General features: G+C 40.1%; 1 protein-coding gene across 1 annotated transcript in view; it reads left to right on the top strand.

Annotated features, from left to right (window-relative positions):
* The window catches only part of LOC149008254 (uncharacterized), a 32,287-nt gene that overhangs the window by 11,269 nt on the left and 2,207 nt on the right, over positions 1–18,811 (top strand). Inside the window, exons 7-10 of the mRNA XM_089167430.1 lie at positions 14,567–14,683; positions 14,785–14,928; positions 17,657–17,758; positions 18,169–18,237. Of these exons, the coding sequence (XP_089023556.1) occupies positions 14,567–14,683; positions 14,785–14,928; positions 17,657–17,758; positions 18,169–18,237 (432 nt within the window). The remainder of the gene's footprint in view (positions 1–14,566; positions 14,684–14,784; positions 14,929–17,656; positions 17,759–18,168; positions 18,238–18,811) is intronic.

Raw genomic sequence — 18,811 nt, 5'->3', positions numbered from 1 at the left:
CCCCTGGAGTTATGGAAAATCATAAACAGACCCCTGAAGATATGTGAAATCACAAACATACCCCTTAGAGATATGCAAAATTACATATAAGCCCATGAGAATATGCGAATTAACCAATAGGTCCCTGAGAATATGCGAATTCACAAATCTTTGAAAATATGCAAATTTACAAAAGAGACCCCTAGTGTCACATCCCGCAAAATCCACCTAAGGGGTACCTTATCTGGATTACTCAGGGGAGTGATCCACAGTCCCGACGATCCAGTTTAGGAACGATCATAACCACTTAGCACAATAATATAATCAAAAAGCAAGAAATAAATCATTGTTTTCAAACAATTTAATAATAAAAGTCAAGAAAGGATCACAGAAGGATCACAAAAGAACATTAAAGTACGGAAATGATACCAATAGAATAAATAGTCAAAGTACGAATTGAAGGGGGAAACCCATTCTACAATAACAGCGGAAGGTAGATCGAAATAAAGTAAAGGTTACAACCAATTCTCAAAAGAAGGGAAAGAAAAGTTAAGCAACTAAGTTACAGTTTCTTTTAACTTATACAATGTTTCCTTAATAACGTAATCATATGAAACTAGACAAGGTCGAATCCGCTCCTGACAAATATTAGTCTCGTACTGATAGTCTTCACCCACGTAGTCACTATGATCAATATTGTATGAGACATCAATTTGGTCTTCATAGTGTTGACCATCATAGTCAACAGTAGTAGTACCTGCAAATAAGTCTAACAAAAGATGTTGCAAAAAGGAGTGAGCTCAAAAGAACTCAGCCAGGTAGTTATTCCATAAAAACACAGATACATGATACAAAGCATAACATGATGCAAGATGATATGAAACAAACAATGCAAGTATGAAACTAACTCTATATATGCTAGTCTCTATGGTAGACATGCTTTAAGTCATAGCACCATACTTCTTTGGGTAGGTCTCAAATCACTCTTCCCTCAACCATCTCGGTATCTTGGGTTCTCCGGTGGGAATTGGGTCCTGCATCCCTCGGGACAATCCATGGCTGGGGTTTGAGTCACCGCTCTCTCACATCACCATTGGTATAAGTATTGGCGCATGTCACGGTAAAGCCTAGCCCGATGCAAGTCATCTACTTAGTCATATCATGTCAGATCCAGATACGTCCATTCCTCGCCCTGGGCGAGCTTTTCCGGTATCCTTCATACTTGAGTCACGGATATTACTCATCGGACTCACCAACCCTATTGGTCATCCACAAATAGTAGACGGGAAGCTCTCACGTCCTCTCACAGATATAACTCACCGGTCTCGAGCGCTTGTGAGCCCAAGTCTAGCTATTTGCAACTCTATCAATGAATGGCCCCTTTCAGGTATCCGTAGTATGATTTATGTCCTCTCACGGGTTGGTTACCGGTTTTAAGCGCCCATCAAACCATACCACTACCACGGGTCATTCGGTTTTAATACTCTTCCGATTCGGGTCTGATACAACAAGGACATCCTAGCCAACCCATTTAGACAAGACCTATGTATGTCATCAAAGCGTCGATGGGCATCTTCGGAGAACATCCCATACTATTCCCTCTGATGTCCAAGGACATAAATGTCAAAAGGACATTCCCCAATCCCAAATCATACCTATTCAATCACATTCTCAATCCCATCATATCATACATAAATGGCATTTCATCATATGAAAAGAGATATAAAGTAATACGATCAATCATATATGTAAGTAACAAAATAATTAATCATGATAACCAAAATGATATATAACATGGTACTACTGCCTTGAAGTACATACAACAGTCATATGATGTTTAAAATACAACAAGGAATGTAAATCTACTAATTTTCTAACATAGAGGCAGAATTCACATAATCTATGTAATTATGGTAACAAGCGTCTTTACCTTAATTCGAATCAAAGAGGGTCCGGATATTAAGGAGGATGGTCCCAATGTTAGTACTTGAACCCTAGACAACATAGGTGCAATATCAGAAGAAAAATCAAGCAAATTGGAGGTCGAACGGATCAAAACGGACAAAGCATAAAAAATCATATTATGCTGGTTGACTGACTGGTAGACTGACTTAGTCGACCAGGCAGTTGACCAGATGAATAGTAACGGGGCTGAATAGTGATTTTTGGTCCGAAACCTAACTTCCGGAGCTCAGATCGATCCGAAACTTGGAGGGATTGATAGTAGCAGTATAAGAACACTATCTAGCAAGAATTAGCATAATCCAATGGCCCAATTGAAAATCCCCAATTTGAAACCCTAGTTCATATATGTTAAACATCAAGAATTGAAATGAAATCGATTGCAATAGCAAGGAACATTGGGGAATCAGCTAAATGAATGATAAGCAATTGATTAGGATCATAAACTAACAAGAAATCAGACCAAGCATACTTATAAAAATCAGTTTAGGTCAAGAGAACAAGTGGGATTGAAAAGAATCATGGAAATGCAATGCTAATAATCAAAATGGTAGTTTAGCATAGCATGAATGGAAGGAAATTAGTGTAAATGAAAGGGGAAACACATGACTAGGTGTTTGCCAGGTTGCAACACTTTACTCATGGTCTCAACAGCAAGAAAAAGGAGAGGAATGAGTAGAATAGAGGATGAGTGAGAGAATACATACCTTGGGGATGATTTTGGGGATGAGAGGCAATGGTTCTTGTAGAAGATCATCACCCAAGCCAAGGAGGAGCCTAAGAGGAGCCTTCCCACGTCCCAAGAGAGTCCCAACAGTAGAATGGGGTTAAAGCCCCAAAGTCCCCTTTAAATAGAACCCAAAATGACCCAAAACCCCAAAATTCTTGGGCTTATAATCCTTTGGTCGACTGACTGGTTGACTGACTGGTAGACTGGCCAGTCGACTAGGCAGTCGACCAGACAAGAACAACAACTTGGGGGAGGGAATTGGAGGCCGATATCAACTTGAATTGAGGTGGGTTTTCTCCTACAAGTCAATTAACCAGTCTAGATCAGGGAATTACCTTCGGAACATGTTCGGGAGTGCATTAGGTCCACCAACTAAGCTCTCCTTCTTCAGGCTGCAGATTCTTAACTAACATTGACAATGCATCCAAGTATGGAGCACCATCAACCATATCCAAGGGTTTCGGGTTAAACACCATGTCTTCTACAGAGAGGGCCCGCAAAGACATCATCCTTCACTTCGAGACATGGAAATACCCTAAGGGAAATGTTTGACATGACTTCCTAAGGTTTTCAAAGATAATAACACTGAAATCAAGGTCCAACATTAAACAAGTCTTTCTTCACCCAAAACAAATAGGGTGCCCTAGCTAGGTTTGGGCCAGATTTCACACTTGGAACATCAGTATATCTTTTTTTCTTTCTCTTTCTTTCTTTTTAGGCTAATGGAACCGCAGGTTAGGGATGGGATGGGCTGGTCTATGTAGATTCATTGGATTTAATGGGTTTTAAAGTATCGCTTCAAATAGGAGAAAAACCAAAAGAAGGCGGAAGGAAGAGGAAGGTGGAGATGGGTTTGAGTGTTGGGCGATAGTTTTCTGCAACATGTAAAAGGATTGGGCAATGGCTTCTGGAGCAGGTGCATGTGAAGAAGATGGTGTTAGATTGTAGCAACAGTGTTGGGCGATAGTTTTCTGTGATAGGAAAAAGGACTGGGCGATGGAGCAATTGCAGCGGCGATGGAGGTAGATCTTTGTCAGCAAGAAAGATTGAAATTTTCTTTTTTCTCTTCCCTAATCGAACTTAGGCTTTGATGCCATTTTGAGAAACATGATTTTGGTAAAATGGCTTGAATTGATTAGTGTGATCTCAAGCCTTCTATTTATAATAAAGTGGAAGAACCCTATTACATAAATACCCTAACTTGGGTAATAAGAAATAGAAAATTACATGAAAAACTCTAATAAAGTTGAACTCCTAGTAGATTTTTAACCAACACAACTATTGCTTGTTTCTTGCTCCATGACACAAGGTTACCTCCTACATAAGTGTAGTAATGAGACGTAGATCTTCTATCATCAGGACATTCTACCCAATCTACATATGTATATGCTTCCACTCTAAGATGTCCATGAGAAGAAATCAAGATGCCCTTACGAGGAGAGGCCTTTAAGTACCTCAAGCTATGGCTACGGTATACTACACCTAGATGTGAAGACTAAGGATCATGCATGTATTGATTAACAATGCTAATTGCGAAGGTGACATCGGGTCTGGTATGTGACAGATAAATCAGCTTCCCAACCAGTTTTTGATAGCTGGTCTTATCAATATGTTCTCCTTCCTTTGGCTTCAATTGTTGATTCGGTTCTACTAGGGTCTCAGTCAGGTCTACACCCCAACATCCCAGTCTCTTCTAGTAAGTCTAATGTGTACTTTCTTTGAGATAGAGAAACACCATTAGATGAATATGCTAGTTCCAGTCCAAAAAAGTACATAAGCTTGTGCATGTCTTTTATCTCAAACTTTGTCCTTAAGAATGCCTTCAAGGCTAAGTTTTCTTCTTTACTACTTCTGTGTGATGACTATGTCATCCACATATACTAGAAGAACTCTAATATGATAACCATATTGTTTAACAAATAGGGTATGGTTTGCATTGCTCTACATGTAGCCATAGGGGATCATAGCTTTATGAAACCTCGCAAACCAAGCCCTAGGGGGACTGCTTTAGTCTATACAATGCTCTCCTCGATTTGCACACTTTCCCATGTGTTTCAGGACCAAAATATCTAGGTGGCACATCCATATATAGTTCTTCTAGAAGCTCTACATGTAAGAAAAGCATTCTTAACATCCAACTGTTGAAGATTCCACCCTTGGTTCACAACATATGAGAGAATGGTCCGAACTATAGTCATCTTGGCAATCGGAGCAAATGTCTCCTGGTAGTCAAGACCATAAGTTTGAGTGAAGCCTTTGGTTACCGGTCTCGCCTTATACCTCTCAATGCTTCCATCTGCGTTATGCTTTATTACAAACACCCACTTACACCCAACAGTCTTCTTCCCTACAAGCAAAGACACCAACTCCCAGTTTTTTTCTTCTTCTAGTGTTTGCATTTCCTCATCCATAGTCTTCTTCCAGTTTGAGTGAGACATTGCCTCCTACCAAGAGTTAGGAGTATAGGTGGAGGACAAAGAGGTAATATAACCTTGAAATTTTGGGGATAGGGACTGATATGAAACATGATTAGAGATGGGATGTTTAGTGCATGGGCATGGCTGTTTTCTTAAAGCAATAGGTAGATCTAGGTCGAGACAGACTCACCAGGTGGAGCTGCTTCTTTAGGACTAGGATTCGGCGCTTCCAAATGGCACGGTTCAGAAGGGGGCTTCTTCTTCCTTTGGTAGGTCTTCAGAGGCCTATGCTCCCCTTGCACATCATCCACCTACTATTCCTGCCCAATCATTTCATCTTCCAAAGGAGAATCTGTCAAAGGGGACTCAACAGTAGGAACTTCAGGAGGAATCCTAATAAATACTGGAGCTTCTTCACTAAGACTCTCCCCTTGAAGAAGAGGAGGGGAATAGAAAGAGGTTTGCTCCTTCAAAGCCACATCGATAGAGAAAAAAACATATGAGATTCAAGGTGATGACATTTATAGCCCTTCTGTGTAAGTGGATAACCTAAGAAGATACACCGTAACCCACAGGGATCAAGCTTACCATGTCAATGATGGTTATGAACAAAAACAACGCATCCAAAGACCTTAGGTCGGGACTGTAAAGTTGGCGGTGCCTAAAAGAACCTCAAGAGGATAGCGTTGGTCTAGGATGCGAGAGGGCATTATGTTAATTAGATAGGTTGAGGCACATTCATGGTAAACATAACGGATTTTGCTACCTCTAGGAGATGTCTATTTTTGCGCTAAGCTGCCCCATTTTGGGGAGGAGTATCCACACAATTGGTTTGATGGATAATTCCATAAGCAGCTAAATAGGAGGGAAAAGGCCCACCCAAGTATTTAGTCTCATTATCAGTCCTAAGAATTTTCACAACACCACCAAACTGGGTCCTAACCATATTATGGAAATTCTGAAAACAAGAATCAACATCACTTTTCTGATGAAGATGATACACCCAACAATTAGTAAAAGACACAGACCAACGATGACTAGAAATAGACACAGGCCAAGAAGGACCCCACACATCAAAATGAATAATAGAAAAAGGCCTTGTACTACAATTATCAAAAATAGGGTAAACATGTCTAGTTTGCTTGGCTAAAATGCAAGCTCACAACGAAAGTCATTAAAATTACATCTTTTAACTAAGTTTGGAAATAATCTAGTCAAAATAGATAAAGGAAGGTGACCAAACCTATTATGCCACTGTAACAAAGATGAATGAGTAGGAGAGGATGATGTAGAGCCTACAAAAAAAACTGATGGTGATCCTTCCAACAAGTAGAGTTCCCCCTTCTGTCTACCATTGCCAATCGTAAATCCCGTTTCCATGTCCTGAAAAATACAATGAGTAGGAAAGAAATGTTATTTTACAGTTTATATCACGGGTAAGGGTACTAATAGACAAAAGGTTAGTGGAAAATTTTGGAACATGTAAGACAGGAGAAAGGGTTAGTGTAGGGGAACAAATAATGGAACCCTTTCTAGGATAGAGGAAAGAGGTCCATTAGCTGTTCTAACATCTTGACCAAATGGAATTAAATGAATGAGTATGAAATAACGAGGAGGAGCTTGTCATGTGGTTGGTTGTTCCAATGTCAATTATCCAGGAGGGATAAACGGAGTTGACACTATGACAATCGAAAAATACCTGGGGGCTGTTGGGTATCTGATGTGGAAGTGACGACAAAGGCTACACTTGCACTGGGAGTCGGTCCAAAAGAGGATCGGTCAAGCCTGGTCATTAACTGACTAAATAGAGTTTGGATCTCATATGCAGAAAGAGATGCTGATGTACTTTGGGTGTCTGAAATAATTTGATTAGTAGATACTTGATTGCTTCACCTACTGCCACTCTTTCCTCCTCCACAGGAACTGGTTGGACGTCCATGTAATTTTCAACATTTATCCTTTGTATGGCGTTCCTTTCCATAATATTCACACTTCACAGGAGGTCGAGAGTCACCAATACTAGGCTTAGAATTACTAGAACCAGCAGCTAATGCAAACCTATCAAGAGTCTGTGTATGTACAATAGCTATCTATTAACTGTCCTTTGTATCTACCATGGCATAGGCTTGAGCTAGAGAAGGGAAAATCTCTCTATAAAGGATTTGTGCTCGAATTTGATCAAATTCTATATTCACTCCTGGAAAAAATTTATAAACTCTCTATTTGTCTTCTCATTGTTGATAGGCAATAACATCTTCAACATTCTTTGGTGTAAAGTTCCCATAGAAATCTAAAGTCTTGTAATATCTCCAAAGAGTGTTATAATATTGAGAAAGAGTAAGGTCCTTCTGTTGCAACTGATTGATCTTTCCTCTAATTTCAAAGCATTGTGCACCATTGCCTACTCTGGAGTATGTATCCTTAGCTACTTTCCAAATATTTGCCACATTAGGAAGGAGGAGATAACTCTTTGCTATGCTTGATTCAATAGAGTTGAGGAGAAAACCCATGACCAAGCATTTATCTGTGTATCACTTGGAAAATTGTGGACGAGGTGTGGAAGGTCTGGTAGAAGTCCCATCAAGATGGCCAATAAGACCACGAGCACCAACAGCAAGGGAAACTGAATGAGACCAACTAAGATATTTTGTCCCATTGAGTTTCACATTGGTAATCTGAACCGGAGAAAACTCACGATCCCTATGAATGGAAGAAATGAGAGACTCTTTAGATGTACTAGACAAGGGAGATGTGGTGGAATCAGCCATCACAAGAACAAGAAATCACTCAAATTTACAAGCAGCTCCCCGAAGTATTTGAATTTACAAACAACCGCTGATAATATTGAATTTACAAACAGCTCCCTAGAACTATTTGAATTTATAAAATAGCCCCTTGTGAATTCACAAAACATTATGTGCTACATGTGATGTACCCAGAACCACTCTTAAGCATCGTTGAAGGCTCTAGAGACATCTAGAACTATTTGATAGGTCTAGAGGGATTGTAGTGACTCCTTTTAGACCCTATCGCTGGTTAAAAAAAAGTGGTTTTGGTTGTGATGGAAAGAAAGAAGATGAGGAAGGAGAAGTCGTAGGTTGTAGATGCTTCTGCAAGCTGTTCTTCAGGAGCGGAAGAAGAAGCAGTGACTGGGTTCTGGTTTTAGAAGAAGAAGCAGGGTTGCAGCGATGCGGCTTGATAGAAGGAATCAAAGGAGTTTGAAGGTGCAATGGGGCTGGTGATAAGTTACAACAGTGGTGGTGGTTGTAGATGCTTCTTTTTTTTTTTATTAAAGGAACAAAGGGGAAGGTGGTGCTGAATGATGGGTCAGACCTTGGTCTGATACCATGATGGAATATTTACCAAAATCCTTGCATGTATCATTGTGACACTGCAGGCCTTTATTTATAATAATAGAATGAAGTGAAGAACACAAGAATACCCGATGTGGGACTAAAAATAATAAAACTTCTAACAAGGGAAAACTACCCTTCTTTGACTTACAACAACACCACCAACCAACTTAACTCACGAATTTTGTTACCGAAAACACTCCACTAACATAAAACAATTCCTTATTGACATAAAGATAAACTAAGGCTACCCTTGAACACACTCCCCCTTGTGCTGGAGTACATTTCTTGTGCCCTGAAGAAAAACATTCCCAAGTAAAGCCATAGTAAATAAATCCCCTGCTGACTATGAGGATTAACAAATTCTGTGGAGAACAATGTCTTCCTCACTGTCTTAAACAAAATGATAATATACTTCAATTTGCTTTGTCTTCTCATGTAAAACTTGATTATTAGCAATTAACTGGTGCTTGGTTATTGCACAATATCTTAGTCAGATTGTTTGTAGAATAACCAATCTCCTTCACCAAAAATGGAAGCCAAGTCAACTCAGTGGTGATGTGAACCATAACTTGATTCTTTGCTTCAGCATTGGAATGTGAAAAAAGTAGTTTGTTTCTTCTTCTCCTGTAACAAGGTTTCCAAAAAGGTACAAGGCCCTGCAGCTGACTGTCAAGTACCATGAACTCCACCTTAATAAGCATCAAAACAAACCAACTATTCTAGCAAGACTATGATGTTCATTTATAATTCCCTTCTCTAAAGAACCATTTAGATAGAAGGGGTATAAATGTATAATAATATATGACAATTGACAAGTTGTTTCCCAATGAGCTTGCTCAGGTGATGCAGGCCTGAATAACTGTTCAAAATAAGGCAGTAATTGTGAAGGCCTTCATGAACCTGGCCCAAGAACTGGAAATCTCGATGCTGTCAAGGCTTATTTTAGGACTTGTAGGATTCCAGTGGTCTTGTGGCTTGAAGGGAGGGACTGATTTGAATTTGGGTTTGATTGGGTAAGCTTGACTTTTTAAGGCTAGTAGAGTAATCTAGGAAATTCTAGGTCTTTTTTTATTTTTATTTTTATTTTTATGTGGGGGGGGGGGGGTTAGAGTTCCAATTGGGTTGTAAGTTTGTAACTCTAAGGGAGTGCAGAGGATGGTATTTTGCTGTGTTGTGTGTTTGATGGAAGGAGATTGAGTTCTGATGGTTAGATGTGAAATTCTTGAAAGGTTTTAAGTTCTGAGGTCCTTTAACGGCAGCTTTTATTGCTGCTGGGTTGGAGTTTGATGGCTGTTATAGGGAACAAAGATAGGTAAAAAAAAAAAAAAAGGATGAGAAGAAGAAGATTTAGAAAAGAGAAGGATGGAAAGGGCTAAGTTCTAACCTTGCTTCAGTTGTGGTTGGGCTGTTGAAGAAGATGATGAATCTTCTACTTAATTGAAAGCTTGGGATTTAAGTACGAAAAGTCTTCCTTCCTAGGATTCACCACGGGGCTGGATTTCAGGTGCTACTCTGCTAAAACTAGTTTGGATTTTAAATGCTCAAGTCTTCCAATATGGAAATATTCTCATTCAAACTGAATTATTTTTACCTATTTTTCTGGTCTCTCTTATTTATCTGTGATGGGGCATATACCTAATGTGGCTTAACAGCAGTAGCCTCATAAATTAGGAAGTAAGAAAAGGAAAAGGACTCTTAAAAACTGAAATAAAACTCAGGATTCTAATTCATGCACAAGTGTTCTAGGTAGACAAAAAAAAAGAGTTGGAAATCCTTACTAGCTCCTAACAAACTCCTAGATAACTCTAAACCAACTAGAAGACTTCTGATGAGTCCATACATGCATGGAGGTATAAAACCCTGAGTATCACTAATTTAATGGTTCAATTGAACACATAAAACACCTAAAAAAAACTAAGTAGGAAGCCTATTGCTTCCATGATTTCTTACCCCCTTTCTCTTGGCTTTCTGCAGATGTGGGTCTAGGGACCTGCATCATTAGATATCTGCATATACTGACTAATCATGCTGACAATGCTGCAGATATTGGGTCTGTAGCAGAAAGACATATAATTCTGTCAACTAGTCTCTGATATTGATGTTTATCTACAAATTCCTTGTCAGCAGACACCCTAAGCTTAAGGGTTTGTATAAGTGATGTAACCAGGCCCAGCCACCCCCAACCCCAGCCACCCACCAACCTGAAGAACCACTGAAAGAAGGCCCATGGAGGCCTGAAAATTGGCCCCAAACAGCCCCATTGAGCATGTGGCAGTCAGGGCTGGCCGAATGCCCCTAGGGGTATTTTGGTCAATTTTCATGCCCCCTCTTGGGGTGTCCTTAGTCCAGTTAGATTCCTTGCCTCATGAGTCAAGAAAATTAAGTCCTATCTTGGTGGAAGTCCTAGTTGGAATCCAGTTGTTATTTTCTTGTGGTCCTAGTTGTCACTTGGCAATTAGTTATTTTTTGTTGGAAGATTATTTATTTGTGGTCATTAAGTAGTTGAGTCCAATTGAGTTGTCTAGTTTAAGTCCAAGTCTTTTCATGTAAGGCTATTTATAGTAATACTCTCCTGGTAAAGAATCAGGTTGAAATTAAATAAAGAATAAGGCTTGGAGTCGTGGGAGAAACCACATGACCTGGGCTGAGAGTTTTCTTCAAGTTTCTGTAATTTCAGTAACTTCTTCTTCTTCAAGTGATTCAACAGCAGCCAGCCCACTTCCCCAACAAGTAAGTACAATCCCAGCCCCTCCCCTCCCCTGCCCTTGTGCAAGCCTCTCCCCCTCTTCTAACCCTTGTGACAGCAAGCCAACAACATCATCCCTCTCTTTTCCCCTTGTGGCAGCACCAAGCCCCTATTCCCCTTCTCTTTCCCCTTCCTTTCCCTTTCTTGGCCTGTGACAGCATAGGAAACCAAGAAACCCATAGCAGCCCCTTTTCTTGGATTGTAGAATTTCCTGCAATTCAATTTCTTTTTGAAGAATCTGCGCAGGATTCCAAGAAAGAAAGAAAGAGTAGAAAAAGAAAATTTAAAGAAAGAAGAAAGAAGAAAAGAAAGTAGAAAAGAGAGAAAAGAAAGAAAGAAAGAAAGAAAAGAAAGAAAGAAAGAAAAAGAAAGAAAGAAAGGAAAGAAAGAAAAAGAGAAGAAAGATCAAGAAAGACCAAGGATCAGCCCTACCTTCCTATACCAACCGTAAGTCTCAACCCCCCCCCCCCCCCCAAATCCCTCCCTCCCTTACATAGGATACTATGTAGACTCCTCTTGCTACATGCCAAAGATCCTAGTCATTCCCATCCCATCTTTGGGTACCCTTGGGTATCCTAAAACCCTATCTGGTTCAAAATCCATTCCCAACTATATTTGTTAAAACTAGGGGTGGAGCTAGGATTTAACATTGAAGGGGGCAATACTGATATTTCACACATGGAAAGAGGGATAGAGGGAAAATTTCAAAAAATGAGGAAGAGAAGGGAGAAAACTTCAAAAAAATAAAAAAAAGAAAAAAAAGGGGGGGGGGGGGTGCTGATATTTCACACATGGAAAAAGGGTTAGCAGGAAGTCTCAAAATTTTGGGAAGGGGACATAAAATTTTTAAAAATCTTTTTTTTTTTTTTGGGGGGGGGCCATGGCCCTCCTGGCCCTGGGGCAGCTCCACCCTGGTTAAAACCCTAATCCTTTCTCAACCCTAATTCTTTAATCCCACTCACCTTCAATGTCTTTGGGTAGTGAAATCCTAATTTTTCCAATCCTATTTACTTTGTTAAGATCCTAAACTTCCCCATCCCTTCCATGACCTATTTTTCTCAATTCTATTTCTCCTGGGGGTTACCAAAATTGAGATAAAACCTCCCAAGGATTATTTGTTTGTTAGCTGGTTCACTTTGAGAGGATGTTGAAGGCTGGCCCAGAAACCTGGGTAACATCAATAAGCTTACAGTCTAACTTCCATGTCTCACTCAGAAGGTCAAGGCCATACTTCTAGTGTGGCCAAATGAGTTTTTGGTTACTGTAGATGACCTCAATGCCAAGAAAATAGCAGAGAGCAGCCAAGTATTTCATATCAAAATGTTGCTATAGGTCTCGATATATGCAATCCCAAATGTCATTACTGGAAATAGTGATTTCATCTACATAAAAAAGGGTGTACCTAGTGTGCATGAGGCTTCCGCAACTGCAGGGTCTGTGGGAGGCTCGAACTATATGCAGCCTTACTGTTACTTCTACAGTGAGGCTATTTCCGAACTCAGACTTTTGACAAGGTCCACCCTCTATAATAACTTTTGAGTACTGATAGAGTGATTTGATTGATCAAAGTAAAAAAAGACCAAGTGTCTCAGGTATGGTTTTGGATGAGAGGAGTAATGAATCCTCCTTTTTATGACTTTCCCACTCTAGTTGTTGCTAATCAATGCAGTAACAACTTTGCTAAATTTATCAGAGTGTGCTCATAGGAATTTGTTTCAGGCTTTCAGCCCATAAATGACGTAGATCCTGGAAACTGAACCAGCTAAATGAACCAAAATTGGACCTGTCAAGCCAGTCCAGCATGTCTTTAGAAGGGCTAAAAGAGGCCAAAACACTTTTCACGTTACTGTTCACATGGATAGTGTCGTAGCCATTTTGGTCTTGTTTGAGAATGCTTTTGGAAGATTTATGGCGCATACGATCAATAATGGGGGACAGGATAGAGGAGAAATAAGGATAAAAAAGATAGGGGGAAGAAGGGGAAATCTCAAACGAATCGGTCTTGAAGAAGTGGAAGAAGGAAAAGAACACCCATAAGAAGAAGAAGAAGAAGAAGAGAAGAGGGGAGAGGGAGAGAAGTGTTTCTTTTCTTTTTTTTTTTTTTTTCTTTTTTCTCTATTCCATAAATCTTCTTTTTTATTGCAATCTTTAGCTTGTCTAAAGCTTTACTAGAAATATAAACCTAATAGACTAAATATAGAAACTAAATATCATAGTAATAGAATCTTATGCAAGAAACTAATTAAAATTAGAAACTACTAGGCTTTATATTTCAGTCACTTGCATAAATGACTAAAATAGAAACTAAAGTAAGGTTCTAAATCTCCCAAAATAAAATCTTCATGGAGTCTGATTTTTGGCCCCACAAATCTTCTATGAAGCATTCCCAATATACCAAATAAAGGGCTGTGACACTGTTCACGTGAACAGTCACGTGAACAGTGTTTTTGCCTTATTTCTTAATGGTTTCTCCTATTGTGGCAGTCCCGATTGACTGGTCAAAATTGCAAAGCAAGGGGACCTTCTATTTTGATTAGTTGGCTGGTTTGAATTGGCATCCAATATTCCAATGCTGGTTTGAATTGGTCCTAGCTGGTTGTCTTGCATCAATCAAATTATATGGTTAGAAGCTTAGATTGGTTTCTGTTTAGTGGTAACTAGTTTTTAATTTAGTGTTCGTGCTTCTGGCTGAATTATGGGGATAGTTTTTTAATTTTAGCATTAAAAAATTTTCTATTTTGTTATTGCTGAAGTGCTAGCTAAAAACCTCAGCAAAGTCTACCTTCTATTTTAATAATTAGGAGTTTCTATTATTTTTATTGAAATTTGCTCTAATCCAAGGCCTCACATCCACGGTCTCTGACAGTTGCCATGTCGCTCAGCTTCAACCATGACTCTTCTCTTCAATTTCTGTCATTCTCTGCTCAGCATTGTACTCTTCACTCTTGTTATTGTCACGTAAACAGAAACTTCTGAATTTTTATTTTGCCAATTTCTTCTTTGTGCTTCGATATCAGATACTTCCTTTGGTGTCACTATGGCCCATTGAAGTAAATAAAATCTTAACAATTTACATACTGTTGTTGACAGTTATCAAAGCAAGCCATATTTTTCAGATGAAGTGCCAGATTCTGTTGCTTTAGTGGAATGGTTGTTAATAAATATAGTGATGGTCATGCTCAATGTATAGATATTACTTTATACCCAGTGCCTGACATGTTGGTAGCTGCCTACAATTTATTTGGTGAACTTGCGAAGCAAATATATTCATTATCTGGTGCACTTGTTGTCATGCAAGCACATTATTTACTCATCTTTAGTTTGGATTATGACTGATTATGCTTCTGACTTTATGTACATTGCTGAGCATTTACAGATTGAGTCTCATGACTACATGGCAAGACTTTTCCATTCAATGATCCGGTTCAACAATATCTTGAAGGATTTCAACTGGGATATATGGGGATATGTATCCTTAGGTTACTTTAAGCAGGTGATCATACACATAAGATTCCCAACCCCCATTTGTATGTATATGTGTCATTGATTTTCAACCATGTTGCACAGTCTCATATCCTTGGTGTGGCATTTCAGATAACCAAGGCCGGTGAGATTGGATCCTCAACTATGCCTCACAAAGTGAATCCTATTGATTTTGAAAACAGTGTGGGTAATCTGGAAGTGGCTAATGGAATTCTGTCCTGCCTTAGCATGAAATTGTCTATTTCACGTTGGCAGGTAATAACTTATTTTGTCTTCTTGTGTCTGTGTTTAAAATAATTTCTTAGTAAAACCTTCTTCATTTTCCTGGATGTTGCTTCTAACATGAAGAACATCAAAAGTATTGTCTCATTGAGCATATCAGTTGAAGCTTGTGGAAGTTATAGGACATTTCAGGAATGCAGATTGAAAGTTTCATTGTCTGTGAGGACTTGTTCCCCCCATCCACCACCTTTGGTGATGTTTTTTTGACTATTTTTCCTCTGCCAGCCGTGCTGAATTTTTTCTTTTGACTACATCAAATACCTCTATATGGTTTCTGTAAACTTAGTTCAAGCAGTGGCTTTGGCTTCGGCTTCTTGGTTGTTGATTCATGATATGAACCTCCTTCCAGAACTAGCAAAATATGAAAGATAATCTGGTTACAATGGTGCCTGTCACCCCCTACAGGCTACAGCAACATGCTGTCCTCAGCCAAAGGCTGCCCAAAAACTCACAAATTGACCAATCCTCCAGTCTCTTTCCTCCATTTCTTGTATTCCCAGGGCTCTATCATTACCATCCCCCCTTGAATTTCACCTTGTCCTCAAGGTAAGGTCAGAAGGTCAGTCTTCATATACTTGCCGCACAGCTATGCCAATTCCACATTCTCATAAACAAACTTCTTGGGCAATGTCCCATCCTTGAGTCTCTCCATCTTCAAGTGAGGAAAATTATTTGGATTAGAGATGCCTAGTGAGCCATGACTACTATTTCCACGGACTTCAAAGTCAAGAGACACTAAAGCTGCAAACATTTCTTATGCCTTCAACATCCACTCTATAATCAGAAATGGACTGCAAAATGTCTTCCACACGCTTAGGAACAAAAATAGAAGCAAGTACGGTGTGGGAATACTAGAGGCCATCTCCTCAAGTAACTTCACTCCAGTGTACTGAGATAAAGTTTCAAACTCCAAAACTATATTGAAATACCCTCCATCTTTTTGGCATCTAATGTGTATGTTGAACTACCAAAGACAGCCCTTTGTCGATCAATCACTGAAGGTCATCGACACCATAGCTCGGCTAATAGCAGTTACTGCTGCCCTAACATCATCATCCGGGCCCTCCAGCCCTACTTCATAGGCAAGTAGAATACATCCGAATAAATCTTGTAGCATTTTTGGCAGGAAATGATGGAACTGTGCCGATCACCAGTCTCCTCTGTCCAAGTTTTCTTTGAATTTGCCGCTGGAGACAATCCTTTGAAATGGGATCCCTTTGAAGAATGGACTCTTCCTCCGACATTGAGCAACTAATCTGTCTCCATTGGTTGCGTTCTCTGTTGTGCAGGTTTGGTCGAAAAGAAGAGGGTTATGAATGAATGGTCAATTTCTGTATATGCCCTGGTCACAATTCCTCAATAAGGGTCCATATGCCTTCTGGGCCCCTACCTGTGTGCTTCCTAGCCCACCCACTAGGCTGGGCCTAGTATATTTTTGTTTTGGAGCCCAGCTGTGGGGCTCTTCTGTTGGGTCAGCCCACTTCTCTGATCTTATGTGCTGAGCTAAATGCATAATTAGGCCTAGGGTTAAGGGTACAACTAACCCACACTGGTTCAACTAGGAACCTTCTTTGGACCGCCTCTTCCTCAACGAGATCCCTAACCATGACAGAAACCCTAACTGTCCCCACCAAATTTCACCTCCAGAGTTGGGACTCTCTCTGTAATCACCCCATCATCACAAAAAGGCTCCACCACTCTGGCATTGCAACCGTGATTCCCCTCTGTTGTCTCTGCCTCACCCGAGGAGGTTTGGCCGTAGCTTAGGCCGCCCAACTATTCTCCCCTCTGTACAGATGAAGCTCACGTGATTTGATATGCCAAACCATGAGCCACACCATCTCCATTAAACCACTGACAGCCAACAATTGGACGGAACTTTGGATTAGAACCAGCTGTTACAAACTCCCTCTATTTGGCTATCAGTTTCTCCACAAGATTGACAAACCCTGAATTGATTCCTTTACTCAGCTTTGGATCCTCCAACATAGTTCTTTTGCCATCTTGGATTTGCTTCTTGTCCTTCTCCTTGACCACCATTGCAACTCTGTTTCTGGTCCCTCCTTCTGCTTCTTCTTTAGCTAATGGAAAACCCTTGGGAGTGGCTTCAAGGTCAACCTGCTTTGTCACCTCTGGTGCCAGCAAGTCGGCCTCAATGGCCTTCCAACGTAGCAGGTAAGCCCTGATTTCTTCTCTGAATTCTTGATTTGTTTTCTACTCTTTTTTCTAAGAGTTGGGTCAACAAACCCAGTTTGGAATCCATTGTCAGTATCCAACCTCAAATTTCTCTCACGATGGATTTGATATCATCTATTCTCCTCTCGATTCGATCCCTTACCTTCCTCCAGATCAAACCTGGCCTGATGCCAATTTGATAGGAACCTCCTTCCAGCACTAGCAACATATGAAAGATAACCTGATTACAATGGTGCCAGTCACCCCCTAAAGCAACATGATGCCCTCAGCCAAAGGCTGCCCAAACACTTACAAATTCACCGATCCTCCACTCACGTTTCACCCCCTATTTACACCACCACCCCACCCCCAAACCCAACAGTCAGTTATGGTAACCCTTGTTGTACTCCTAAGGCCTTTTCAATTCATCTCTGTGTATTTGTAGTATCTAACATGACTTTTAACAATTGATTGCTGCAACTGTTTCTGAAGCAATGACTTGTTTGCTGTTTGATGTTGCATGCAGCGGGACCTGACTGATTCAACGGTCTTGAGGAATATGGGTGTGGGATTGGGAAATTCTCTTCTTGCCTATAGAAGCTCACTGCGGGGAATTCCAAAACTTCAGGTAGCTATTACTCTTATGATTCTTTCTTCTAAATTACATCATTTTTAGTAACTTCTTGTGTTGGTTGCAAATGCTTTACTTGCGATAAGTGTATTCATCCCATGAACAAGTAAAATGGTTAAAATAGAGCACCCATATTCCTGTAAAATAAATTGATCTTTGCCCTACTTGTTGGAACGACATATTTGACGATCTTTCACTGCTTGTATAACTCACAATAATTGGAATCATCGAGGACTTGAAAATTGTTTGTGTGCTAAATAAAAGGTAGTAGTGGATCATGTGAGAGTCAACAGTCAGATCTCATTCGTTGTACTTGATCAAAATCTCTGCCACATGACACTCAGATTCTTTTTTTTTTTTTTAATTTTTTTTCAATCATAGTCACTGAATTTAATCTTGCATCTCAGGTAAATGAAGCTTGCTTAAGTGAAGATTTGGACCACTCGTGGGAGGTGCTTGCCGAACCAATACAGACTGTAAGCATCTCATACTGTTTTTCTCTCCCTTAACATATTCTTTTGGAAAAGTTACATTCCCTCCCCTCTACGTTGCCCTAATTAGACCTTTCTCCCCAGTGTTGTCAATAAGCATGTGATTTCTGACATGATGGACATGGTTTCATTGTACCATACTCAAACCATGATCTTCACAGTAAACGTGGTTTTGATTTTCATGATCTGCCTTCCACCAAGAAGACGTGCTGAGCAATTGGTGTGTTTGCTTGAAATGGCAGTCCATAAAAAACTCCTATATTGAGACTCAACCAGAATGCTCCTTTGATGGGAGATGAAATTGGAAAAGACTATTTTACAACCTCCCCCCCCCCCCCCCCCCCCCAAAAAAATAAAATAAACAAATAAAGAAGAAGAAAAATCCTAAAAGAATGGCTATTTACCATTTCTTCATCTTCCACTGGAGTACCCCTTCTTCCTCTCCTGCTATATCTCCGCCTGTACCCCTGCTGTCAGTCTGGCTTCCCATCTCCACCCTCTTGAACTCCACACCCATGCCACTTTTCCTGTCCCTCCCTCCACCAGTCTCACCTGCTAT

The sequence above is a fragment of the Hakea prostrata genome, chromosome 8, assembly GCF_041222555.1.
Source record: "Hakea prostrata isolate BN-2017 chromosome 8, UWA_Hpros_2, whole genome shotgun sequence".
Lineage (NCBI taxonomy): Eukaryota > Viridiplantae > Streptophyta > Magnoliopsida > Proteales > Proteaceae > Hakea > Hakea prostrata.
Note: the sequence above shows the minus strand (reverse complement) of the source record. Positions and strands in the feature narration are given on the sequence as shown.